The 21636-nt window shown below is 41.2% G+C and overlaps 2 protein-coding genes across 4 annotated transcripts in view; one reads left to right on the plus strand and one right to left on the minus strand.

Moving 5' to 3' along the window:
- Window positions 1-21636, plus strand: part of LOC104928802 (E3 ubiquitin-protein ligase TRIM38) — an 899066-nt gene that overhangs the window by 657294 nt on the left and 220136 nt on the right. The gene's annotated exons all lie outside the window — the stretch shown is intronic.
- The window catches only part of cacna2d1a (calcium channel, voltage-dependent, alpha 2/delta subunit 1a), an 84683-nt gene that overhangs the window by 36652 nt on the left and 26395 nt on the right, over window positions 1-21636 (minus strand). For all 3 annotated transcript variants that reach the window (XM_027272179.1, XM_027272178.1, XM_019266779.2), the window contains exons 4-6: window positions 13652-13714; window positions 9711-9746; window positions 8990-9125 (exon numbers count right to left, since the gene is read on the minus strand). In XM_027272179.1, coding sequence (XP_027127980.1) covers window positions 8990-9125; window positions 9711-9746; window positions 13652-13714 — 235 coding nt within the window. The remainder of the gene's footprint in view (window positions 1-8989; window positions 9126-9710; window positions 9747-13651; window positions 13715-21636) is intronic.

Consider the following 21636-nt stretch of genomic DNA (forward strand, 5'->3'; position numbering starts at 1 on the left):
AGAGAGAGAGAGAGAGAGAGAGAGAGAGAGAGAGAGAAAGAAAATGATTCAATCTGATATTTCTGGAATGAGACAAAATCATCTTCGGGTACACGGGGGACAGACATACAGTAAACGTTCTGTTTACCCGTTTATCTGCAGGAGCTCTTACTGGCTTAATGCTCCAACAATCTAGTTTGATCGAAAACGGCAGCGCTCTCCCTGGGAGAGTGGGCTGCATGTCAAAATGATGCTGTGCATGACTCATACTTGTGTGTGTGTGTGTGTGTGTGTGTGTGTGTGTGTGGAGATGCTCCCATCAATTTGTGAGTCTCCTTTTGTGAGAGCAACTGGATTAAAAAGGAAGAACAAAGAACAAAGAAGAAGAAGCAACTGAGGCGAGACCGGGGGGACAGGCAGGAGGTCCGAAGGGTTTCGCTTGAGCAGAGTCATACGTGACAGATAACTAGAAGCTGTGTTGTTATGGCGAGTTAGTGTAAAGCACCTGTCCTCGTAAGACAGTTAAAAAAATCATATTGACAACTCAGGCGCAAGAGAGAAAGAGAAGACGTAATTGAACTTTTAGCATTTGACTGACACATTTGCCTGCAGAAACGACGACCTGATTAGTTCGTAGCTGTACCTGACATGAATAGAACTCACGAACATCACATATATAATGTCAGAGTCAGTGTTACTCATAATAATTACATTCAGACTCTCTTCAGCATCACCAGGTGATGTTGTTTTTGATTTGTTGGCCTGTGGGTCTACAGAATGGCCACTGATTAAAGCACTTCATGCATCATATTAAAATTGTCAAACTACGAAGTAGTTGTCACAGGAAATGCAATGTGTTTGTCAGTAAGCTTGACAATGACCGCCATGATCTATAAAAATAAAAACAATGTAAAATGTGTCTACGACAAGAAGACAATGGCAATTTTCTGCATTTTTTGACAGCAGATCAATTTGAGGGAGTAATGAAACAAAAAAAGGAGCAACCACAATAAAGCTGATTAAAATTTCCTGCCAATCAGAACTTCATTTTGCAACAAATTTTAATAATCACGCGTCGGTGAACTGCAATCTTGGTGGACGTCTGAGAATTTCAAATGAAGTATTTAGTTAGTTTCCCATTGTTTTTAGGAGTGTGTTCATACTGATGTTATACAGGCTAATAAAATGACATTAATGTAGTAACAACTTATGAAACAATAATGGTCTAATGAGGCCTAAATTATAAAATAAATTATAAATAATAAATAATAAATCTTATCGCCTGTTGTGTGTTAGCATGTCCCTAGTTTTGCAGGTGAAGCATGAAGCAAAGTCAAACATTGACCTGATGATGCCGCTAGTTCAAAGGTTACGGGATCACCAAAGTTAGAATGCATCATGAGGTGGATGCAAATGTTCGGACCAAAGTGAAGGGACGATAGATTGTCACACAACAGCCCAATGACAGTATACTCAGAATTGACCTTACTTAAAGCATGATGGGCACTTTAATTCAAAACACTATCAATGTATTTTGTGACATTGCTAAGGCAGAGGATGTCTTGCCAGCATGGTTCCTCTATCGCTGCGAGATGCTTCTATTTCCCAGCAAAACCAGAAGGCTGTTTTTGCTTTTATACAGCGAGTACTCGCCTGTTTGGATAAAAGTGCCACCAAGAAAAACTGGATGTCCTGTTTTAACAAAGTAAATAAACAATGCCCAGCCATAAAGTCTAGAAAAAATATCTCTCACCCTCCCACTTCCCCCTCGTTTTCCCTTGCACACCGTCTTGTGGGCTCTCACGCTCCCTCTGGCTCCTTCCCCTCCTTTACCAAGGCTCTATTTCCATGCTTTGTAGGATAAAGAGAGAGTTTAGGCTCGGCTTTAAATTGCTCCCTGTGGTATTGTAGAGGAAAGTGTGTCCCAATGATAAGTGGTGACAATTTGTTCAGGCCTGATCTCTCTGCTCTCCGAGGATGGCCCTTAATGGATTAGTCCTGCTGGTTTCCGTGACATCAGTAACAAGTCGTCTCAGGGTAACAAGACCTCATACAGGAAGCATCGGTATCCCTCACCCACATGCTGCTCGTACCGAACAGTGAACTAACAAGGAAAGAGCACATTCAGTATTTCATTTGCCCACCAGCTGTCACTGCGGCAAGGCATTGTAGTGACCAACCCATTAGGTGATGGTGAGGAAGACAGACAAAATAAATGACTGAGATGGAGAGTGTGTCCTTACTCACTGTGTCTGTCTGTTTTTATGTGTTTCCTTTGTGTAAAATTGACAAACCCATTATAGTCTCCCACAGGAATTTGGATGCACACACACACATCACACAGCCCCAAATGGGTCAGGCACCATCGACGAGCCCATAGCAAAGGCATGGCAAGGCTGTGTCCTCTAATCTCAGCCCAATACTGGAACAAATCACAGATTCTTCAGTGTAAACACATCCATCTCTATGTGTCTGCTGCTTGCTTGAGGTCACCATAATGAGGGTAAGACATGATAAGTATCACCGCAGCAACAGCTTTGGTCAGCTACATTTGTCAGGAGTGGCACCATGGCTTGAGGGACTTCTGGGGGGGTTTGTGTGTCTGCATATTTAGAGCAACAAACATGGACATTACAGGCGCCTTGAAGAAAATCTGGATTTCAGTAAGAGTGTTCTGCAGTTGGTTTTCACCCTGAAGAGATTCAGGAAATTACACAAAATAATAAGTGAACAGAGAAAAAAAGGACATGGAATGAAGTAAGGTATGAGTCAAATAAAGTAAAATTGAGGAATGAACAAACAAAAAAAGGCTGAATAAGTAACAATAAGTTCCAGTGTTGCAGTATTTTTATTTTCACCTTTTCACCAAGAAAATGTACCGAATGAGTTCGAGTGGACTTCCTGAGGTCTGAGAAAAAGCTCTTCAAACTAGCAAACATACTGTCAGTTGAGAGGGCTACATGTCATTTAGCAAGCTTGTTTATTCAAAAGCATTTGTTCTATCAACTGGCCTCAAACTTTTCCTCTTATGTGTTTGTTTTTTATCTTTTAACATGAAAGTGGGTGGTCTCCAGCTCTTCGTTCCCAGTCCAGCACCATATGCACAGCTTGCTATTGGTTAACAGCACAAATTTGTGCGACAAAATTTACAAAAAGTTGAACTTGATGTGAAAAATTTGTGCGACTTTACTTCGCCCCCAGTAGTGAATCGGAAATGGTGGTGTGGTCAGGCATTTGGTCAACAAATGACAGGTTAAAGTTTTGTTAAGGGTCTTTTATTAAAAGGTCAGGTCAGATCTATGATCGATTGAATTGTTTCAATGACAAACTTATAAAAAGAGATAACTTTTAACGTAACATGCCTGCAAGCCTCTGGTTGGACCATTTGAAATTTGCAATAGGTAATACAATGGATGGTGAGTCACTATTTAAAACAACTCAGAAACAGGATTGAAGTAAAACTGTTGCAGATGATAATCAATTCAAAGATGCCCAGCCATGCCAGCCTCATAAAACACACGATACAAACATCACGTCGTTAACAACTGAAGACGAGGAAATAAAATGAATGATTCATGGGGTGAGAAGACATGGGAATTCAATATGAAAAAGAAGATACTAAATATTCCCACTGAGTTATGTAGATGCTTTCAAAAACAAATCAAACAGGATTCTGGCAGTGACTGATGAGGGTGACGGCAGTGGGACGAGTTGAGGGAGAGGAGGGAAAGCTGCACGGTGCCATGCCAAGAAATGCCCCGTGGTGTTCCCTGTCATCAGCGAGCTGGTGACTGAAACCGCCTATGCATTTGAACGTAATTACATGGTGGGGGCTGAAGTAGTAAGAAACCTGCAATCATCGTATCAGAAGGGGCCTTATACTCGATGATACTTTGCCACACAGCACCAACGCATCCTTTTACAGACATCCACACACAGCACTGACATCCACTTTAACCACACCTTCAGATTATCAGTTGTACAAAGACTAGACTCTCAGACACAGTGCATCTTTCTACCAATGTGAATTTAGGACAAGAGACTGGACAACCGGTATTTAAGGCAACACATACAAGTGGTGTGTGATGCGCACCCAATCTCACGACCAAGACTCACCGCTCACCACTACATCAGCTTTAAATTTTCCGTAATTTTAACGTACAGTGGCACAACTTGGACAATGCACATTTAAGATTCTGTGTCAGAGAGCTGTTGAAATGCCTTCATGACCCAAATTACCATTTATTTGTCTAATAAATTTGCTAATCAATGCTCCAATTTGCACTGAAAAGAGAGAAAAGCGGAGAATTTGGATTGGACGTTGGATGCAGAGATAGAATAAGAGCACTAAATGCTGCAGAGAGAGCTGGGTGTGGTTAAGAGCCGTCCCTCTGCTGCACACCACAATGCTCAATCTGACTTTATCTATTTACCCATGGCGTTTAAATAATATATTATAAATAATGCATAATCGGCACAACAACCATGAAGTGCTACCTGCCTTTACAAACCCAAAAGAACCGAAGAGTAAAAGACAACAACAAAAACAAAACAAGAGAAGATAGAAGCAGTGGGTCACATTTCCTTTCCAGATGAGCTTGTGTGAAATCCACCCAAGGTGATATGAAAAAGTAGGGACACACAAGACACTCATAGTGACTATGGATAGGGGGAGGGATAAAGAGATATGGACACATACTTGACTACAATAATGATGTTTCTAGCATGAGAAAGCCTTCTTGGTAATCTCCATCGCCTTGGGATCAAGAGCAACTACTCACACAACACGCACACCGATGGCAGTGGAGCCTTTTCACGCCCCACTTGGATCATGAGGTTGATATTGGCTACCATTATTGGGAAAGACTCCAATCGTACAGTATGTGACATTGCAGATACCTCTTTCATTACTTTCTTCGAAGTTTTAAGGATAAGTAAAATATGATTTCTCTTTGAAATTTACAGCGTGGAGGGGAATACAAATCCGAATTCCAATCACCTGATTAGAACATCCTGGGAAGGCATCCAACTTGTCGCAAGGACACGGGTCGCAGACATAACGACAGAGTTTGGCAGCCAGCTCCGTAAACGAAATAAGACGTGTGTCAAGTGGTACAAGAGTGCAAAAAGAGAAAAAAAAAATCAATTTATATACGCTGTGAGCTTTGCCACAAGGGACCGTGACTTCAACACATACACAGTGTCACAGTATCTCAGCACGTCACAGTGTGTGTGTGTGTGTGTGTGTGTCCCGCTCTGACAGGTGCCACACAGTGTTGATGCAAACGGGCATCAGATGAGCTTCGGATCTTGTGCCAAGGCCCTGATGCTCTCCTCTCAACTCATCGCATCCTCGCCAATCTGCCTAATGAGCGAGAAGACACGCACACGCAGGCATGAGATCCATAAACAGTACAGTAGGTGCATTTGATGTGACACACACACACACACACACACACACACACACACACACACGCATGACGGCACTCACACCCCAAAGTGTTTCTTCCTTTCTCTCTCTCTCTCTCAAACGCATTCACACACACAGACAAACTCGCACACATGAACACGATAATAAATCCCAGTCTGACCACCCACACTGGATCAGCAGGGAGAATAGATTCCAATCAGCAGGACTAATGCGGGGGAGAAAGACAGTAGCACATTTGTCTCCACACACCCCGCTATTAATACGCTTAATAAAGTAGTAGTGAGGGATGAGGGGTGGGTGGAGCGAAGGGGTAGAGCTGTGGAGGAAAGGATTGAAGGGATGAAATGAGCAAAGCTCGGAGGAGGAATGAAAAAAAAAAGAGCAAACACAAAACTAAAGGGTTAAGAAACAAAACAAAAACAAGGAGAAGGAAAAAATTAAAAGGAGGTGGAATTAATTAAAAGGGGTGGAGGTCGCGGAGATAGTGTATGGCAATCAAAGAAGGGGTGAATGACACATTTCTCCTTCAGCATCAGTACAAGCCACAAGGACGCCAGCAAGTCCCCTAATCAAGTTACAAGTCCTCCCTCCACACAAGATAGAATACCAGGGCGTGTCTAAGTGCGTGTGTCTCTTCCGTCTACACAAACACACACACACACACGGATACACGTTGCCATGGCAACGCTGACAGTGCCGGCCAGCCGGAGTGGCATCGATGTGGCAGCCTGTCCTTGGAGATAGAGAGCGAGGAACAGAGACGGGGGGGAGTAGGACCAACACCAGTCTAGCTTAGCTACTTTGCTAATGAGAGCTCCACCCTTTCCACCACCAGGATCATTATTATCATTCCTAAGACTTCACAACCAGTGCTTTTGTTATTAAGGTTAACCAATCATTTGCCATTTTGGGAATATTTTTTTTTTCTTAATACCAGGAGGGAAACTGTAAAAGAACTGCTTTAAACGAAGCATGCATGACATGGAGCAAAAGGGTAGAAGAGAATGAAACAGGAATAAATAACAAAGTCATATATAGTTGCAGGAAGAGAGCAAGAGACAGACTGATGAATCATACGAGAAATAACCTTCTCCTCCAACACTCCACCCCGACCCCCGCGCTCCTTCATCATTATAACTGTTGCTTGTAAAAATAACTAAGTGCATTTGGCCATTTGGCAATGACAAAAATGTCTGCACAGTCAGAGGCCCATCACCCACCACATTTATAGTCCAAATTATGTGGAGTGACTCGCTGTATAAGGCCATTAAAGTCATGTGACCGAGTCCACTGCATTTAGCAGACCCGCTGTGACAATCATTATGGAAATTGATACTGAATGCTCAGTCAATGCTAGGGAGGCTATTAGCTCATGCCTGGGTGTAAGGAAATTATTTCGTGCCTGCTGCATCCGTGTGTTGTTAAATGTGCTGTGCGACATGTGAAATGATATCCCTTTGGTTTAAAAGCGTCATGTTAAGCAGTGCGAGAGGCCAGACATCAGGCTTCCCCTTAAACTTGGGCTGACATTGCGTTTCTTTGGATTGATCTAGATTACATTAGGATTATCTAATCAGATCACCCGTCGATGCTACTTTAATATTCTCTCGTTTGCGTGTGTAAGTGTGTCCGCAAAGGACACGACTTGTTGTGTATGTTTCTGTGCGTATGTGCAGATCAAGACATGCCTCCATCCATATTTGTGTGTGTGTGTCACTTTGTCCTTGCATTATAGTGTCCCAGAAGGCTAGTAACCCAGGGGATATGTTTGTTTGTGTGTGTATGTGTGTGTCTGTGTGTGTGGGCAAGTATGTTCTGCCTCGGTTTGTGTATTATGATCCACCCATACATTAGCCCGTTCATCTCTTCCCAAGGAAGCTTGTGTTTGTTTAACATATTGCTGTTTTCAAATCACTGGCAATACATGTGTGAACTACTACACAATCAACTTTTCTGTTCAAATATTATAAGGAATTTAACACAGCATCATGTAGCTTTTTCACTCAGGGTTTCCAAAGATTGGTTACAGCCTGCTGAAATAACCAAAGATACTGATGCATGAACCTGATGTCACCTAATGTCTGTTTCACGTCTGACGCTGTAAGGTTAGAAAGGATAAAACTCCAATTATGTGTCTCTTAAACTTGTCTAAAAAAGAGTTTAAGGCTGGGCACATTCTGTAATAGCATTCTTTATAATACCAGATTTCATTACTGTAAGCCAAATCTAGTTTGACTGGTGGCCTGCCCAGTCTTTCCTGCTTTACGTCCAACGCATGCAGGGAGACTCTCCAGGAGGAAAGGATGGACAATTATCCCAATGAAGTTAGAGCACTGTATGGTATTAACTTCAGAGCAGCTTGATGTCAGAGAATGATGCCAGCCTCAAGGGAGGCAGTATGGCAGAAGAAGAAGAAGAAATCAGAAAAAACATGATAAATTCATATAAATGAGGCTAAGTCTAAGTGCACTTGAACCCTACTTGTTCCTGTGAAGATGATCAGGGTGTTGCATGTAGATATATGTACAGTAACCCTCCCTCCTTTGCAGTGGTGGATGAAGTAATAATCCGAATCTGCAAAATAACTAGTAACTAAAGTCGTCGGACCAACGTAGTGGAGTAAGAAGTATAATATTTGCCTCTGAGAGTGGAGTAAAGGAATAAAGTAGACTGTTGCTTCTCATTAAACAGAAAAGGAATGTGCAGCAGACACGTGAGTCAGTGTTACAAAGAACATAATGGGACTGGCATTTACTGTACTTTTAAAATGTTCTCATGGTGAAAAAACCAAACAAGCCTGGGAGTCTACATCCGTGCTAGCAGCTCTGCAAAGCTATTCTTAGACATGGAGCTTTTCTGTCAGCACGATAACATGCCGATGTTTCGCATGTATAACGTTGACCATGTTCGCCTTCTTAATTTAGCGTGTGCAACATTTGCTAATTAGCACTAAACAAGTACAGCTAAGGTTAACGAGAGTGTCACCCAGTCCATCTTGTAGATGCACAGTGATCATTTTGACTCGCAATTGCTTGCTTGGGCATCACTAAAGTGATGGTTCATCCTCTGGGCACCACTGATACCCGTACTTCTTTTTTTTTTTTTAAAGAAAATGATGTTAAGTCAAAATGAAACAACCAGTGACCAAAATAAAAGCATGATAAACACCAAAATAACTGATAAAAGCTTAATGCAAGTTAAAAACCAGAAAAAGAGGCACTGGCATTCTCTGCAAGTATCAGAGGGTCAGCAGGGTTAGCAATGAACGGGAGGGAAAGGAGCAGCTGGTGACCAGGGCAGAGAGGGGACTTGTGTGTTGGCCATTGGGTTGTTGGCATCTGGGCTATATATAGACTAGAGTGGTGTAGCCTTAGTGTGGAAGTGGACACTGCAGCCAGCGCTGGGAGCTCAGCATCATTGGAACGTACTGTAGATACTGAACATAGTGGTGACGGGAATTAAGAGAGAAAGATAGCAGGCTGGGAGGTGGTGGTTGCAATGTGTTAGGGATGTGTAGATGAGACATGAAAGAGATTATGCATCTCTCTACAATGCATGTGTGTTTTGGTTTCTACTTACAGCGTTCATATATATCCGTAGGGATGTGGACGGCAGTGGTGTTGTAGGAAACGAGTCGTTTGAAGTCAGGGTCTATGTCGAAATCATCTGGAATATATCGTTTATTTTCTCTTTTTGCTTCCTCCGTCTGGTTAAGCTGCACAAAAGAAGGAAAAACTTCAAAAACCATCCCACAAAGTGATTTTTTGGTTAAAGAGGACTCTGTGTTATATTGTATATGCAGTTTCTTGTGACTATGAATGACAAGGTGTCTATGCTGAGTACTTACTTGTCACTACTGACTAAAAACTGAGAAACTGAATCTTAGGGAGTGAAAGATAAACCTAGCCATGCAGAGAAAAACAGAAAGAGAGGAGAGGAAGTGTCACTCAAATACAGAGTGACAATAGTGTGCTGCTGGTGTGTGCTTCTTCCCCACTGGGACCGTGGAGGGGAATTTGATGCTGATCCCTGCTTATAAGGGCAGACAGATGACGTCTGAGGCCTTGGGAGGCATTTTAATATTCATACTCATGTTCATACATGGGTTATTATGCATGCTTAGGCAACGCCCCCCAACACATGCATATCAACACATAGAGTGACTTCAGGCACAGTTTCTCACAGACTATCAATAAAAAATACTATCAGGTTTGTTGCCATGGTAATAATCTCTGGAGGGCTGAGCTTTTATTTGAGAAGCTGAGAGAATATGACAATAGTGGGATCAAGTGGTACTTACGTCCTCTTTGGCATTGTAGTAAACGATTTTTTCGTCCTGTAACGAGAATAAAAGAGAAACAGGAAAGGAAGAGCAATCATTAAACACATCTTTGAAAATGAACTCAACGCCAGGTTGAAAAACAGCGTTTTACTGCCATCTTTGTTTGAAAGTTTCATAGCTGTAACTCAGACCACCACCAGCATCAGTGATGAGTGTGGTGCGACTGTAACCACACCCAGCAGTGATGCCAAAGTGTATTAACACACCCTGGAGTACAGGTCTACATCACAACAGCGAGGTGAAAAGTCAAAGTGTGGAAAATCAGCAGAAACTTCAAATCCACAACTCAATCTAGTCCCCTAATCAATGCTAAAACAATTCCTGGACAAAACAAAAAACATACTAGAAATGTTACTATTCCTTAGAGCCTTAGCAGCTGTGAGGCTAAAATGTGAAGTTTGCTCTGAAGGTGGCAGATGTGGAAATGCCATGGCACCATTAAACTCAAGTGGGGCTGTGCTGGGAGAATACACTCAGCAAACTGAATGGAAATATACCACGTGTGCAAAGTTGACATTTTGATAGGTGGTTCAGATTAAATTTAAAAGGTTTTAACCTTGAACAGACATGAATGCTTAATGCTCAATACTTAATGTAATTTCATGTAAATCTAGCCTTAGTCTTCAGAGGGAACTAAACTGATGGACAGACTATCCGGTTGTTACAGATGCTAATAATACCCCCTTAAAAATGGCTTTAGTTTAATCTAAAAATATGACAAAGTAAGTTGCGTACACAACTGTGGACATTATCTGAACCTTGCAAGACGGCCGTCTGTATTTGACACTGAGGATCAGTGAAGTAAATGGTGTTGTTTTGCTCTCACACTGCCGGGCTTCCTGTCAGTACACAGGCTATCAGGGTGCTAACGAGCTAGCCTAGCCGCTGACATAAGGATGCCCTGGAGCCGCGGAGCTGGTTCACTGACTCCCACCACCTGCCTACCACTTCCGGAGCTGCGAGCCAACTGGATGGCAACTCAAAGTGACCTGTGACTCCTTCTGCCATTGCTACTGTTACCTTAAAAAGTTTGTAATCACAATAAGCATTTAAGCTGTGCAAATTGTGCCAAACACTAACATCTTTTTGAGAGGTTACAGTGATATAAACCAAGATTTTTGATGCTTTTCAGAAAGTCATTCCAAAATTCTAAACACAGAAAAAAAAGCACATCTGTCTTTATGTTTAAGGTCTGATTTTGCAACCGAACACTGCGACTTAACATCCCAGCATGTGCACAATCACATGTCTAACATTTAACTGTATGTGCAAAGACTAGCTGGAACGCACATGCAAGCAAAAATATAAACACGGGGCGGTCGGTAGCGTAGTGGGTTAAGCGGCCGCCCCGTGTGTGGAGGCTATAGTCATCGCTGCAGCTGGCCCTCGTTCGAATCCCGCATCGAACGGCTAATTTACTGCGTGTCACTCCCCCTCTCTCTGCTTCCTGTCTATCTTCAGCTGTACTATCAATAAAGGCATAAAAAGGCCAAATATATATATATATATATACAGGGCCGTCTTAGCTATGGGCAATGTGGGCGGCCGCCCCGGGCGCAGTCTCCGTGGGGGGCGCACACCGCCCGAAAAAGAAAAAAACCTCGCGAATTTGAGATACTGCTCATTAGGTTAGGGGAGCGGGCGCCCCGGGAGCGGGGTATATTAATATATATATATATATATATATATATATAAACACAAAAGTGGTGACATGATGTTTTCTCTCAGGTCATGTTACTGCAGACGATGTACACCTTAAGAGGTGATGAAAACACGAAGGTCACACCCTCACACCCTTCAGGGAAGGCTACTGTGTGTAAGAACACTTGTGTGAGACATGTGTGAGAGATTGAGAACAGCACGAAGGGTTGGAAAATAAACCCCACTGTTACTAATGTGGTATGTTGTGGTGGGTGTGATGTGTACTGCCAAGTCAGCCTGGATAAGAAGATGCTTGCGAAAGTACTGCAATCTAATCTCAATCATTTGTAAAAAACCTAATGACTCCTTCCATATGTGGCACTTTTCCTTCATGTGCACAGCAGCTGCAAACACTGGTCTGTCGATGACCTTGTTTTCCCTCAAATGAAACTTAATACGGGTTGCAATGTATCACATTTTATGACGCTTATTTCTGACAGTTCCACCTCCAAGCCAACCGCATACAAATAAGATCAAACAAGACAACAAGAACCAATATAAATGTAATCAAATTGATCCCTTTAAAAGAAGCTTGATAGAGCGCGTATAAGCGTAAAGAGGGCCAAAGTCATATTACACTGAACAGACACATGCAAGTGTGTGTTTCTTTTGCAGCAGTCACGCCTTTTAAGTGTTGAAAGTCAGCAGGGAGAGGTGCCCAGTAGTACTGGCCCAGTTATCAAAGGTGACAGAGAACAGGCGCATGCGCTTTAAAACACACATACATGTAGCACACGAGATGCTCCACTTGATACTTTCATGAGTTACCGTGGTAAAAATCCATGCGATATGTTTACACTGTGACATTAGCCTTTATTCTAATGCTAAAGGTTGATACATGCTGTGCAGTGACAGTACACACAGGTTCATCCGGGTCTAAACTGAGCTTTGCCTGAGGCAGCACTGTCTACGGTTACACTACAGCTGTGGTTACACATACACGGCCATCGCATTCTCATTCTGGTATTCTGGCTAGCAGTGTGCAGCAGTGACAGACCCTATAAAAACTATTATCACTATCAAAATAATACAAATCTCTTAAAGCCTTTAAAGCCCTCACTGCATAGTTTTAATCTGTTAATGTCTAATGTTGCTCTGTAAAAGTAAAATTTGTCAGTTATTTAAAACAATTCATCCAAAAAGTCTTTGATTAGTAATGGCCTATTGATGATCAAATTACTTTCTCTATAAAGGAAATTAATAAATGTAGCCTAAAACATAAGCAAACTCAAATACTGACATGCAACTTTACTTTACTTTACTCTCACACATTTCAACCTCATGTAACTGAGCTCAACCAGACATCCAATGACTCTGGCTGTTGCCATTTTAAACACTGTAAAATGTGCTACATCTACCCGTTACTCTCTTACAACCGAATAAGTTACAGGACTAACATGTCCATCGAGAGGTCATGCTGCTTCAGTATGAATTCACTAAATTTGTGCAGAGCGTTGAGTTAAATAATCTAATAGCGGGAATATGACTATTTACATTTTTCCTTCCCTGTTCTCTCAGTGCAAGTAAGCATGCAAGAAGTTGAATAATGAAAAACCTTAATGGAAAAGAATCATTAAGGTTTGGCAAACAACCCTGAAAAGCTTTTTTTTTTCTAAGTTAATAGGCTAAGTGACGAGGAAGCTTCTCCACCACAGTATGTACACACAATATCATTTGTCATTTGTACAATGGCTGCCAGGAGAGTGGGGCTTTTCTCATTGCAAAGCAGGGGAAGGAAATTTGTAATTTGCATTTATTATAAAAATGGCCAGAGCTAAAACACAGCATCACTGGCCGTGAAGAGTTGCATTGTAATTCTTAGAGCGATGTCATTGTGGAATGGGGCACTGTATTCATCGGAGCAGCAATCAAGCAAAGAAACCAAATGAGTAAAATAATAGTGTGTTCATGTTATTTGCCGTATATTCCATTTTAATGTGTGGTTAATACAATGATTAATGGACAATATCAGTGTGTCTGTTCTGCTTATTATGTAAAATAATGAAATTCAATCTTGTATGAAGTCATTACAGCACTATTGTCATTGTAATGAGATTTGCAATCCAATTATTACAATCATATTGGATCATGAATAACATGTCCCTCCCAGCCCGGCTCCTCTTATGAAGTTCAGGCCACTTCTTGATCTGTATGTAACGCAGCCAGTGTTAATGAACGTATCAGATCAGCTCACTCACCTCGCTGTCGTACCTCATCCAATCGTGCTCCATTTGATACCTTTCTGCTTCTGACGCCAGCCTCTGCGAGATGGGAGAGAGAGGAAGTTTAGTATTCTCATCGAAATTACAAAATCATGACACCAGCTTTGCCCCCAACTCTTTCGTCCAAAGATTGCATCGGCCCGATTTGGAAATCTGAAAAGACATCCTCAAGGCACTTTAAGAAATCGGCAGACATTAAGACAGATCTAGGAATAGCCAGTCTTCTCACTGATACTCCTGTAGATTGAGACTGTTGTTTCACAACCGGTTAAAAACACAATAATCAAAATATGGATAAATAAATTCAGGAGTTACGTGACATTGAACCCAATGGCAGCTCAAAGAGGTTGCTGCTGACACAGGAACAGTGTGTTCCAGGGAAAATACCTTATTTCGTCTTATCACCTGCAGGGGTGACTTGGGAATAGCTGCAATGTTATGCTAAAATTAGATATCCACACATTTCATCTTTTCATGGATCTGGTCCTAATGACTAGGTTAATGGGTTTATAATAGGCCCAGCTTTTAATCTGTACCTGGTCCAGAAACGTACTGTACTATTAATTTCCCCTGGGAAATATCAAATCCAGCTCTTCGTGTTTACTCCTGGGTTTCAAGTTACAGAGAAGGAGCAGATATTTGATGGGGGCAAAGTGGCAAATTAATTTATGAAATTAGATAAGGAAAGGGTTTGAAGAAATTAACTATTGAATTAATTCTGCTCTGAAATTAAACAAGACAAGTCGCAGGAATCAGGGAGGCAGAACAAAGTCTGATGTTAGTCGCAGTGTTCGGGGGCAAAATCAGACCTTAAACATTAAACATCGAATTTTGGAATCACTTTCTGAAAAGCATCAAAACTCTTGGTTGATATCACTGTAACCTCTCAATAACACGTAGTATAGATCATTTCATGCAAACAGTGCCAACATTTCTATTCCCTCTGGTTCATTGCTCCTTCTTACTTCCTCAAAGAAACCCCCCTTACTGCACCATCAGTTGGCAGTGAGGCATCAGTTTGATAATGAACACATCTGGCTTCAGATGACTCGCTATGCCTGTGCATCCCATAATGCATGGTGGGTGCTCTTGTGGTCTGAAACACGGTTACCACGACAACCTCTCAGTTGTGTCTCATTAGGGTGGAAATTTAGCAGCAGTTGTCAGAGATGGTGGGAACTCGCAGCTAGCGAAGGGGCAAAGGTGAAATGGAGCTCTGTGTGTGTCGGTGTGGTTAAGGCAAGGGAGGAAAGCTTCACTGCATTTTTAACACTAAACATCTTTGTATGTGTGGCAAGAATGCATATGTCACTTAAGGAGAGAAAAATAATTGGGATCCTTTTAAATTAAACTTCTTTTTATCCAACTTCCTGTCACCGTGAATCTAAAGCATTTTTGGGGGGCTGAAGATATATGGTAAATTGTATATTCATAAGTATATTCATAAGTTTCCATAAATTAAATGGTGACAAAAAAACAACGTGAACTTTCCTACAAATTGAGAAGGCGTCTCAACATGACTGGGAATAGCCCAGGAATCCCGCCAAAATAAAGGACCAAAAATCAGGATTGCCTGATAGAATCCAAGGATAAGTACAGGATACATCTTTTTTTCTTAGAGAGTTAATGTGTGTGCCAAGTGATGACTTGATTAAAAAGTATAAATGTCCTGCCTGTTTGAATGACGACTGCAATAAACTTATCTAAATCCACAAATCCTTTTCCAGAGTCTTAGGTTGCATTGCCCTCTCAGGGCACAAGCATTTCTGTCTGCTTTGAGAAATACGGCTCTTGACAGGTGGGTTAAGTTGGCCTTTTTCCTGCACGTATACAAACATGTGATGTCTCTGCAGATTTTAGCTGCCAGTTACGGAGGACTCCACAGCTGCTTGTGGGAATATTCTGTTGATTTCCAGTCAGGTCATTATTGGAGTAAAGACAGACTGGGGGTGTGTGCTTCAATCAATGCAATAAACTGCTTATCTGATGCTGTGGTCACTCGTCATTAGAAACCCATCACGTTTCACATGGAACAGACACACTTCAGTTTGAATAAATGTTGCTGTCCACACCAACCCCTTAGCTTCAGTTAATTCAACTTAAAATGTCCAGTTTTCCCTTTCCAACAACTTCATAACACAACATAACAATGACTGACGAGATGAGTAAACGCACTGCTGAGGATTCACTTAACTCATTAAATTAGGTTTCGAAAGAAACATGAGCAGCACATTAACGGACATCCCAGCATGCTTTGTTAGAGAGTTAAAACTCTCCAGAGACAGAGAGAGCATGTGGAGAAACATACATGCTCAGATCATAATTCCACTTTACATGTGGAAAATGTTTCACCCATATGTGAAAATGTTCCCAAGACATTTGCTGATTTCCATCCATCTCATCTGACCCATTTTCATTCCTTCACGTGTCTGTCTGTGATCCATAATGTAAGGAAAATGAGGCTGAAGCACTTGATGCCTCTTGAAAGACATTTTAAAAAGCTTAGACAAAGACAGACACACAGTAAGCATTTCCCTTTACATTAGTGAGTGCCACATCGTAAAAACGGCCGCAATAAAGTGTTTGCTTGAAGCATTTTTATGCAGCAATTATGCCACAAATTCTGTTATGTACAGATATATGTATATATAGAGAATCTATCAGAAAGTGATGATTATACCAAACATGGTGACACATTAATAACAGCACATTATGCATTAAGTAGTGTTTTATTTGGTCTACTTTGCTCATTTAAAAAGTTCCAGTGTGTAATATTAGGGGCCTCTATTTACAGAATATGGCAGAAATAGTATATAATACTTATAACTATGTTTTTATTAGTGTATAACTACCAGAAAATAATCATTTTTCTTACCTTAGAATGAGCCACCATGTTTCTCCAGTAGCCCAGAACAGAAAAACTAAACAAGGGCTCATTTTGAGCAAGTGAAACAAAAGAGGTTGCAATCAGCTTCTGCACCACTAGATGCCACAAAATCATACACACCTGAAGTTTTTTTGTTTGCAGGTGTGACCCTGTCTTTGACTCCTCTTAGCTGACAGTTACAGTTGTCAGGAGAGATCTCCAGCAGGTGTACACACACACACACACACACACACACACACACACACACACACACACACACACACACACACATGCAAAGGAACAGGCATTCATTAATGAGGATCTCTACAGCAGATCAAAAGGTCTAAGAGTCAAAGGTCAGCAGCAGTTTCGACTCTTTCATGTTAAGACCAGCAGCATGGTCTCACAACACCATTAAGTGGCGTCGCTTGAAGTGCCACATGAACACATCACAGACTCTAAGTCAGAGAAACTGTAACACAAATTCACAAAGTTGTGATAGATTAGAAAATAGTTATCTATTAGAAATAGAGTTTAGAAAAAAAACTACAACCTAGAATTCTCAAAGAATTGAGAATAAATAAGTGCAACAAAAATATGGACTTCCTAATGAGCTGGCATTAAGTTTCATGATATCAGCAAGCTGCTATAGAATGACTAATGAGAGCATATTGCTGAGTTACAGAACTGATGATGAAGATGATCTATGCCTGGTTCATGCTGTGGAGTCTGAGAATGAAAAGGGACACATCTAACTCCATCTATGTGTGATGGTGGCAAAAAATGGTGGAGTTTCATTGTTGTCAAATTCACTTTGCCTGCATGTGTGTCTTCATTTTTAAAGAAAACAAATCCTGTATCAACAAATCACTGTAATGCTGTCAATCTACTGATGTTACTACAAGAAGATCCAAACTGAGTGATTTCTGCTATGAAAAACCAGGATTACACATCATATGTGCAAATAAAACAAAAGCAGTACTGCATGAATAAAGCAGCCACAAATTTCTTTCAAAATACATTAAATATTTTGGAAAATAGTCGCTGAAAACATGTGAAAAGACTTTGAACGACATATTACTGAAATGTGGAGTAAGAGGTCAAAAAAGTTTTTCACCAGTTTTCAGTCGAGGATTTTGTGGGCGGTCCTTAAAGGGTGGCTCGATGACACACTGAGGCCACCCTGAGCATACCCCTGCACCCCTAGCAGAGAGATAGAGATTTATTCATCTCGCTCAGAGTGCTTCAGAGTTAGTCATGACATTTTCTGAACTCATCTGACACGTTTCAGTCGCTTCAAAATTGCTGCTCGACTGCTCCCACGAGTGGGCGTGGCTTTAGCACATTCAGCGGACACGCCCCCACAGTCCTGCAGCTCAGAACACTGCTCATTTTTACCCGATTTTGACACTTAATTTCATAAACTTTGATATTTTCGACATTTCTAACCATTCAAATTTGGCTGGGTGGTTAGTAACACTTTCTTCTTTGGTCTGACAAACTGAAAACACATATTTATTCTTCCTTTACATGGACTTTAAGTGAGAAACAGACTTTTGCGCTACAGCATATACACGGCAATATTAAAAAGATGAAATGTGACAAATAACAGTAGTAATAATAGTACAAACACAGTGAAGACAAAGAAGCTTTTTTGGATTTATGATGTAAAGTTTCTCCCTGCTTTGTTCTCTCTACATTTGGTGTCTTGTTAGAGGATGATAGTGGGAGGTGGGAGTGTTGTCTTTCTGGTAATCAATCACAGCTCTCACTTAGTTATAATGAAAGACAGACTTGTCTAATTTAGATGACGTCTGAATGCAGGAGGAGTGTTTGAAGGGATGGAGCGGGGAACAAGATCGATTAATGCAATGCCTTTCTCACACACATACCGTACATGTACAAAACAAACATCTCCCTCAGCTGTCCAAAAAACATCCTTTACGTCTGCGATCTAAGATCACTGGATAAATGATCTAAAACATTAAAACACACCGAGACGTGCTGTGTAAACATGGTTGTTTTCCTGACACACGTTCCTGCAGTCTGATTAGGGCATCTAGTCCTGGCAGGACACAACACACACACACACACCTGCAATCTCACTGATGTGTGGAGAGGCATGGGAGAGCAGAGGAAACATGAGCATCTGCTGTTGTGACTGGCAGCACTTTAGTCAGATCTATCCTGCTCGGTCTGTTGGGAGCCAGGAGGAGAGTGGTGAGAAAGAGAAGGGGGAGAGAGAGATTGCACACACACATACATGCATACATACACACACACATTTAGGCAGAGTGACACAAGAAAAATAACAATTGTACGGTACAGTAAGTTTCATGCAAGTTAACAACCCCCTTACAACGCCAGTCTTTAAGACAGGAAATAGCCCTCAAAAACATACAGACTTCCCAGGAAGTGACTTGTTAGAGGCTGGCACTGGTCTCGCTCTCTACTGCTGTGCTCTGGTTTGACAGCTCATCTCTCCTGCAGAAAACTCTTCCAACCCGAACACACTATCTGTGGTGTGCCAGCTGGCTGCAAACAACTCCCAATTACAGCTGTGCCCGGCTGCAATGTTGACATGGAGGTTCTGCACATGTCTTGAAGTAACGTCACAATCTCAGTCACCTTGGATTCGGCTTTTTTTTATACGACCCTTTAGTCAGCGCAAGACAAATTAGGCTTCATGCTGCTTCCTTTAGCTTTAACTGTGATGGAGCTGAAGACATTGTTTTGGCGGCGGTGTCTTTTTTTTTTTTACGATTGGATTTATTGTCAGCGATAATTTCACAGCCCAATTTGTTTCAGTTTCAGCGCTCATCACGTCGAGCTGTTGTTGATATATCAAGCTGCCAAGAGAAAAAACTAAAAAATCTGAATTCTGCAAACAAAAAAAAACAACTATCATTTTGCACATTACACAACGATAACGATAGATATATCCGGTAGCACAGCTGCTGCTGTCTATGCCTGGATGAGACTGGATATGACAGGGGAGCAATAACGAGCGAGACACATCAAATGTACACACCCTCTCTGTATGCATACTGTACGTCTGCTAAGTTCCATGTAGGAAAACAGAGATGACAAACACAAAGCTAGAGCCGCCGAGACACGCCGCTAGTGCGACAGCTGGGCTGACAAAGCAGCCAGACACACAAATACACACACTCCAGGAAGTGGTGAATAATGAGTCGCTGGTGGCCAAAATAAGACACACACACACCATCTCTATCTTACTGATTCAACATTTTCTCCAACATTATACATATCAAATATTAATCATTTTTGGTACTAGGGACAAAAATATGCTTGAACAGCACTGCATGACTCCCACCAAAAGATTCTTAATCTTCCGTCGTCGTGTGAAACTCTGGCTTTTTGAAATTTTACTAGCTGGTAAAATTTGAAATATGCTTTGTAAAGGTTTTGTGGATTCACCAAAACCATCTCTTTTTAGCTTCTGTGCACCGCCTCCTCACTTCCATCCGTGTATACATTGTTGGCTACCGTTTCAAATATGTTTCACAGTCCTCTGGCACACAAATGTAGAGCAGGAAAGCAGCCACTTTGGCTCAAAGCACAACAGTCTGAGCTACAATTGAGGATCCATGATGATCTGGACATGTTATATATGACATAAGAAAATAACCATAACAGCTAAAACCACAGAAGTCCACCTAAACCCTGATCCTGCTTTAAGGAAGTGTTGCCAAGTGCTTCTTCAATTGTTTGGTTCAAATTTTAAGGAGTACAGTCTAAGCCTGCTTCATATGCAAAGTGCCCAGTGATTAACTCTGATGATTTGGAGCTATATAAGTAAAACTGGATTGAAAATGTGATGGTACCACTCCAGACATGACAGCGTTGAAGTGCTCGGTGTGATTACACTACTATTGGTCGTGAGTAAGTAAGTGGCACCTCCTAACTGAGGGCACGCTATATTTTTTTTCAGGTAAAAAATGAAAACGCATGAAAGAGAATCATTCATGGTGGCCCATTCTGCATAAAGACATGAAAAATTGCACTTATGAGTGCCTTTACAATGGAGAAAATGTGATATGGTGTCATCTAGGGTGCTTTTGCAGAGGAGAACATAGAGGCATAGACACTGTGTGCCTCTGGATCAAAGTCACACAATAAAGCAATTTTAATCTTAACCAGGGTTTGAAACTGTTTCACTACAAATGCATCAACTGTTTATTTACCTTTTGCCTTTGCACCTCACACAGAAACCAGTGTGCAACCATAATACATCAATACCATATAAAATAATAACCTAACAATACAATAATAACAATAAACTATCAGTATGTCATGACAGTAGTGCAAAGCAAAGTGAATGCATGGTGGGTACAGTATTGCATGGATCACTGTGTCCCTGAAAATATACTAAAAACACACACACACACACCAACAAATTCAACAATTTCCATTTGTTTAATTGACTTCTCTGTGTTCTCCATAAATATGTCCCAATCCTAATATTGATTATTCTGTGTTCTCCATAAATATGTCCCAATCCTAATATTGATTATGAGCTCTAATAGTCACACGCTATACAGTGCCTCTCAATCTCCCCTGCAGTATGAGTTGACTGTGACTGAAAGGGGTAATATTTAATGTCTCAAGACTACTCACAATATTAGATCACTCTGCAACAAGCAAGTTCCTCTAAGAGCCCCAGTGTAGCCTGGGATTCTACTAGCATAAATCACCTGGCAATAATAATCCCTCAGCATGAGACTATAGTGGGAAATGTATATTGTTTGTTCAGCAGTTTTGAGGTAATATATTCCACCAGCACTTCAATGAGACATATTATTGGAAGAAACATGATTGTGTAAAGTGACAGATTGCATATTGGGCTTCAGAAATTAGATTATAGGTCATCACAGCGTATGATGTTTGAGTACAAGGCATTATGCACTCATGGGAAATTGGACAAGTGAAACTGTTTTCACTTTATTGTACAACTTAATAAAATAACATGTGAGTGAGGAGCCTAATGAGTGTGTGTGTGCCTGCATGTGTGTGTGTGTGTGTTCTTACTCTGTGATTAGAGCTTTAACAGCAGTGTCTAATGACTCACAGC

Source organism: Larimichthys crocea, chromosome XX, assembly GCF_000972845.2.
Source record: "Larimichthys crocea isolate SSNF chromosome XX, L_crocea_2.0, whole genome shotgun sequence".
Lineage (NCBI taxonomy): Eukaryota > Metazoa > Chordata > Actinopteri > Sciaenidae > Larimichthys > Larimichthys crocea.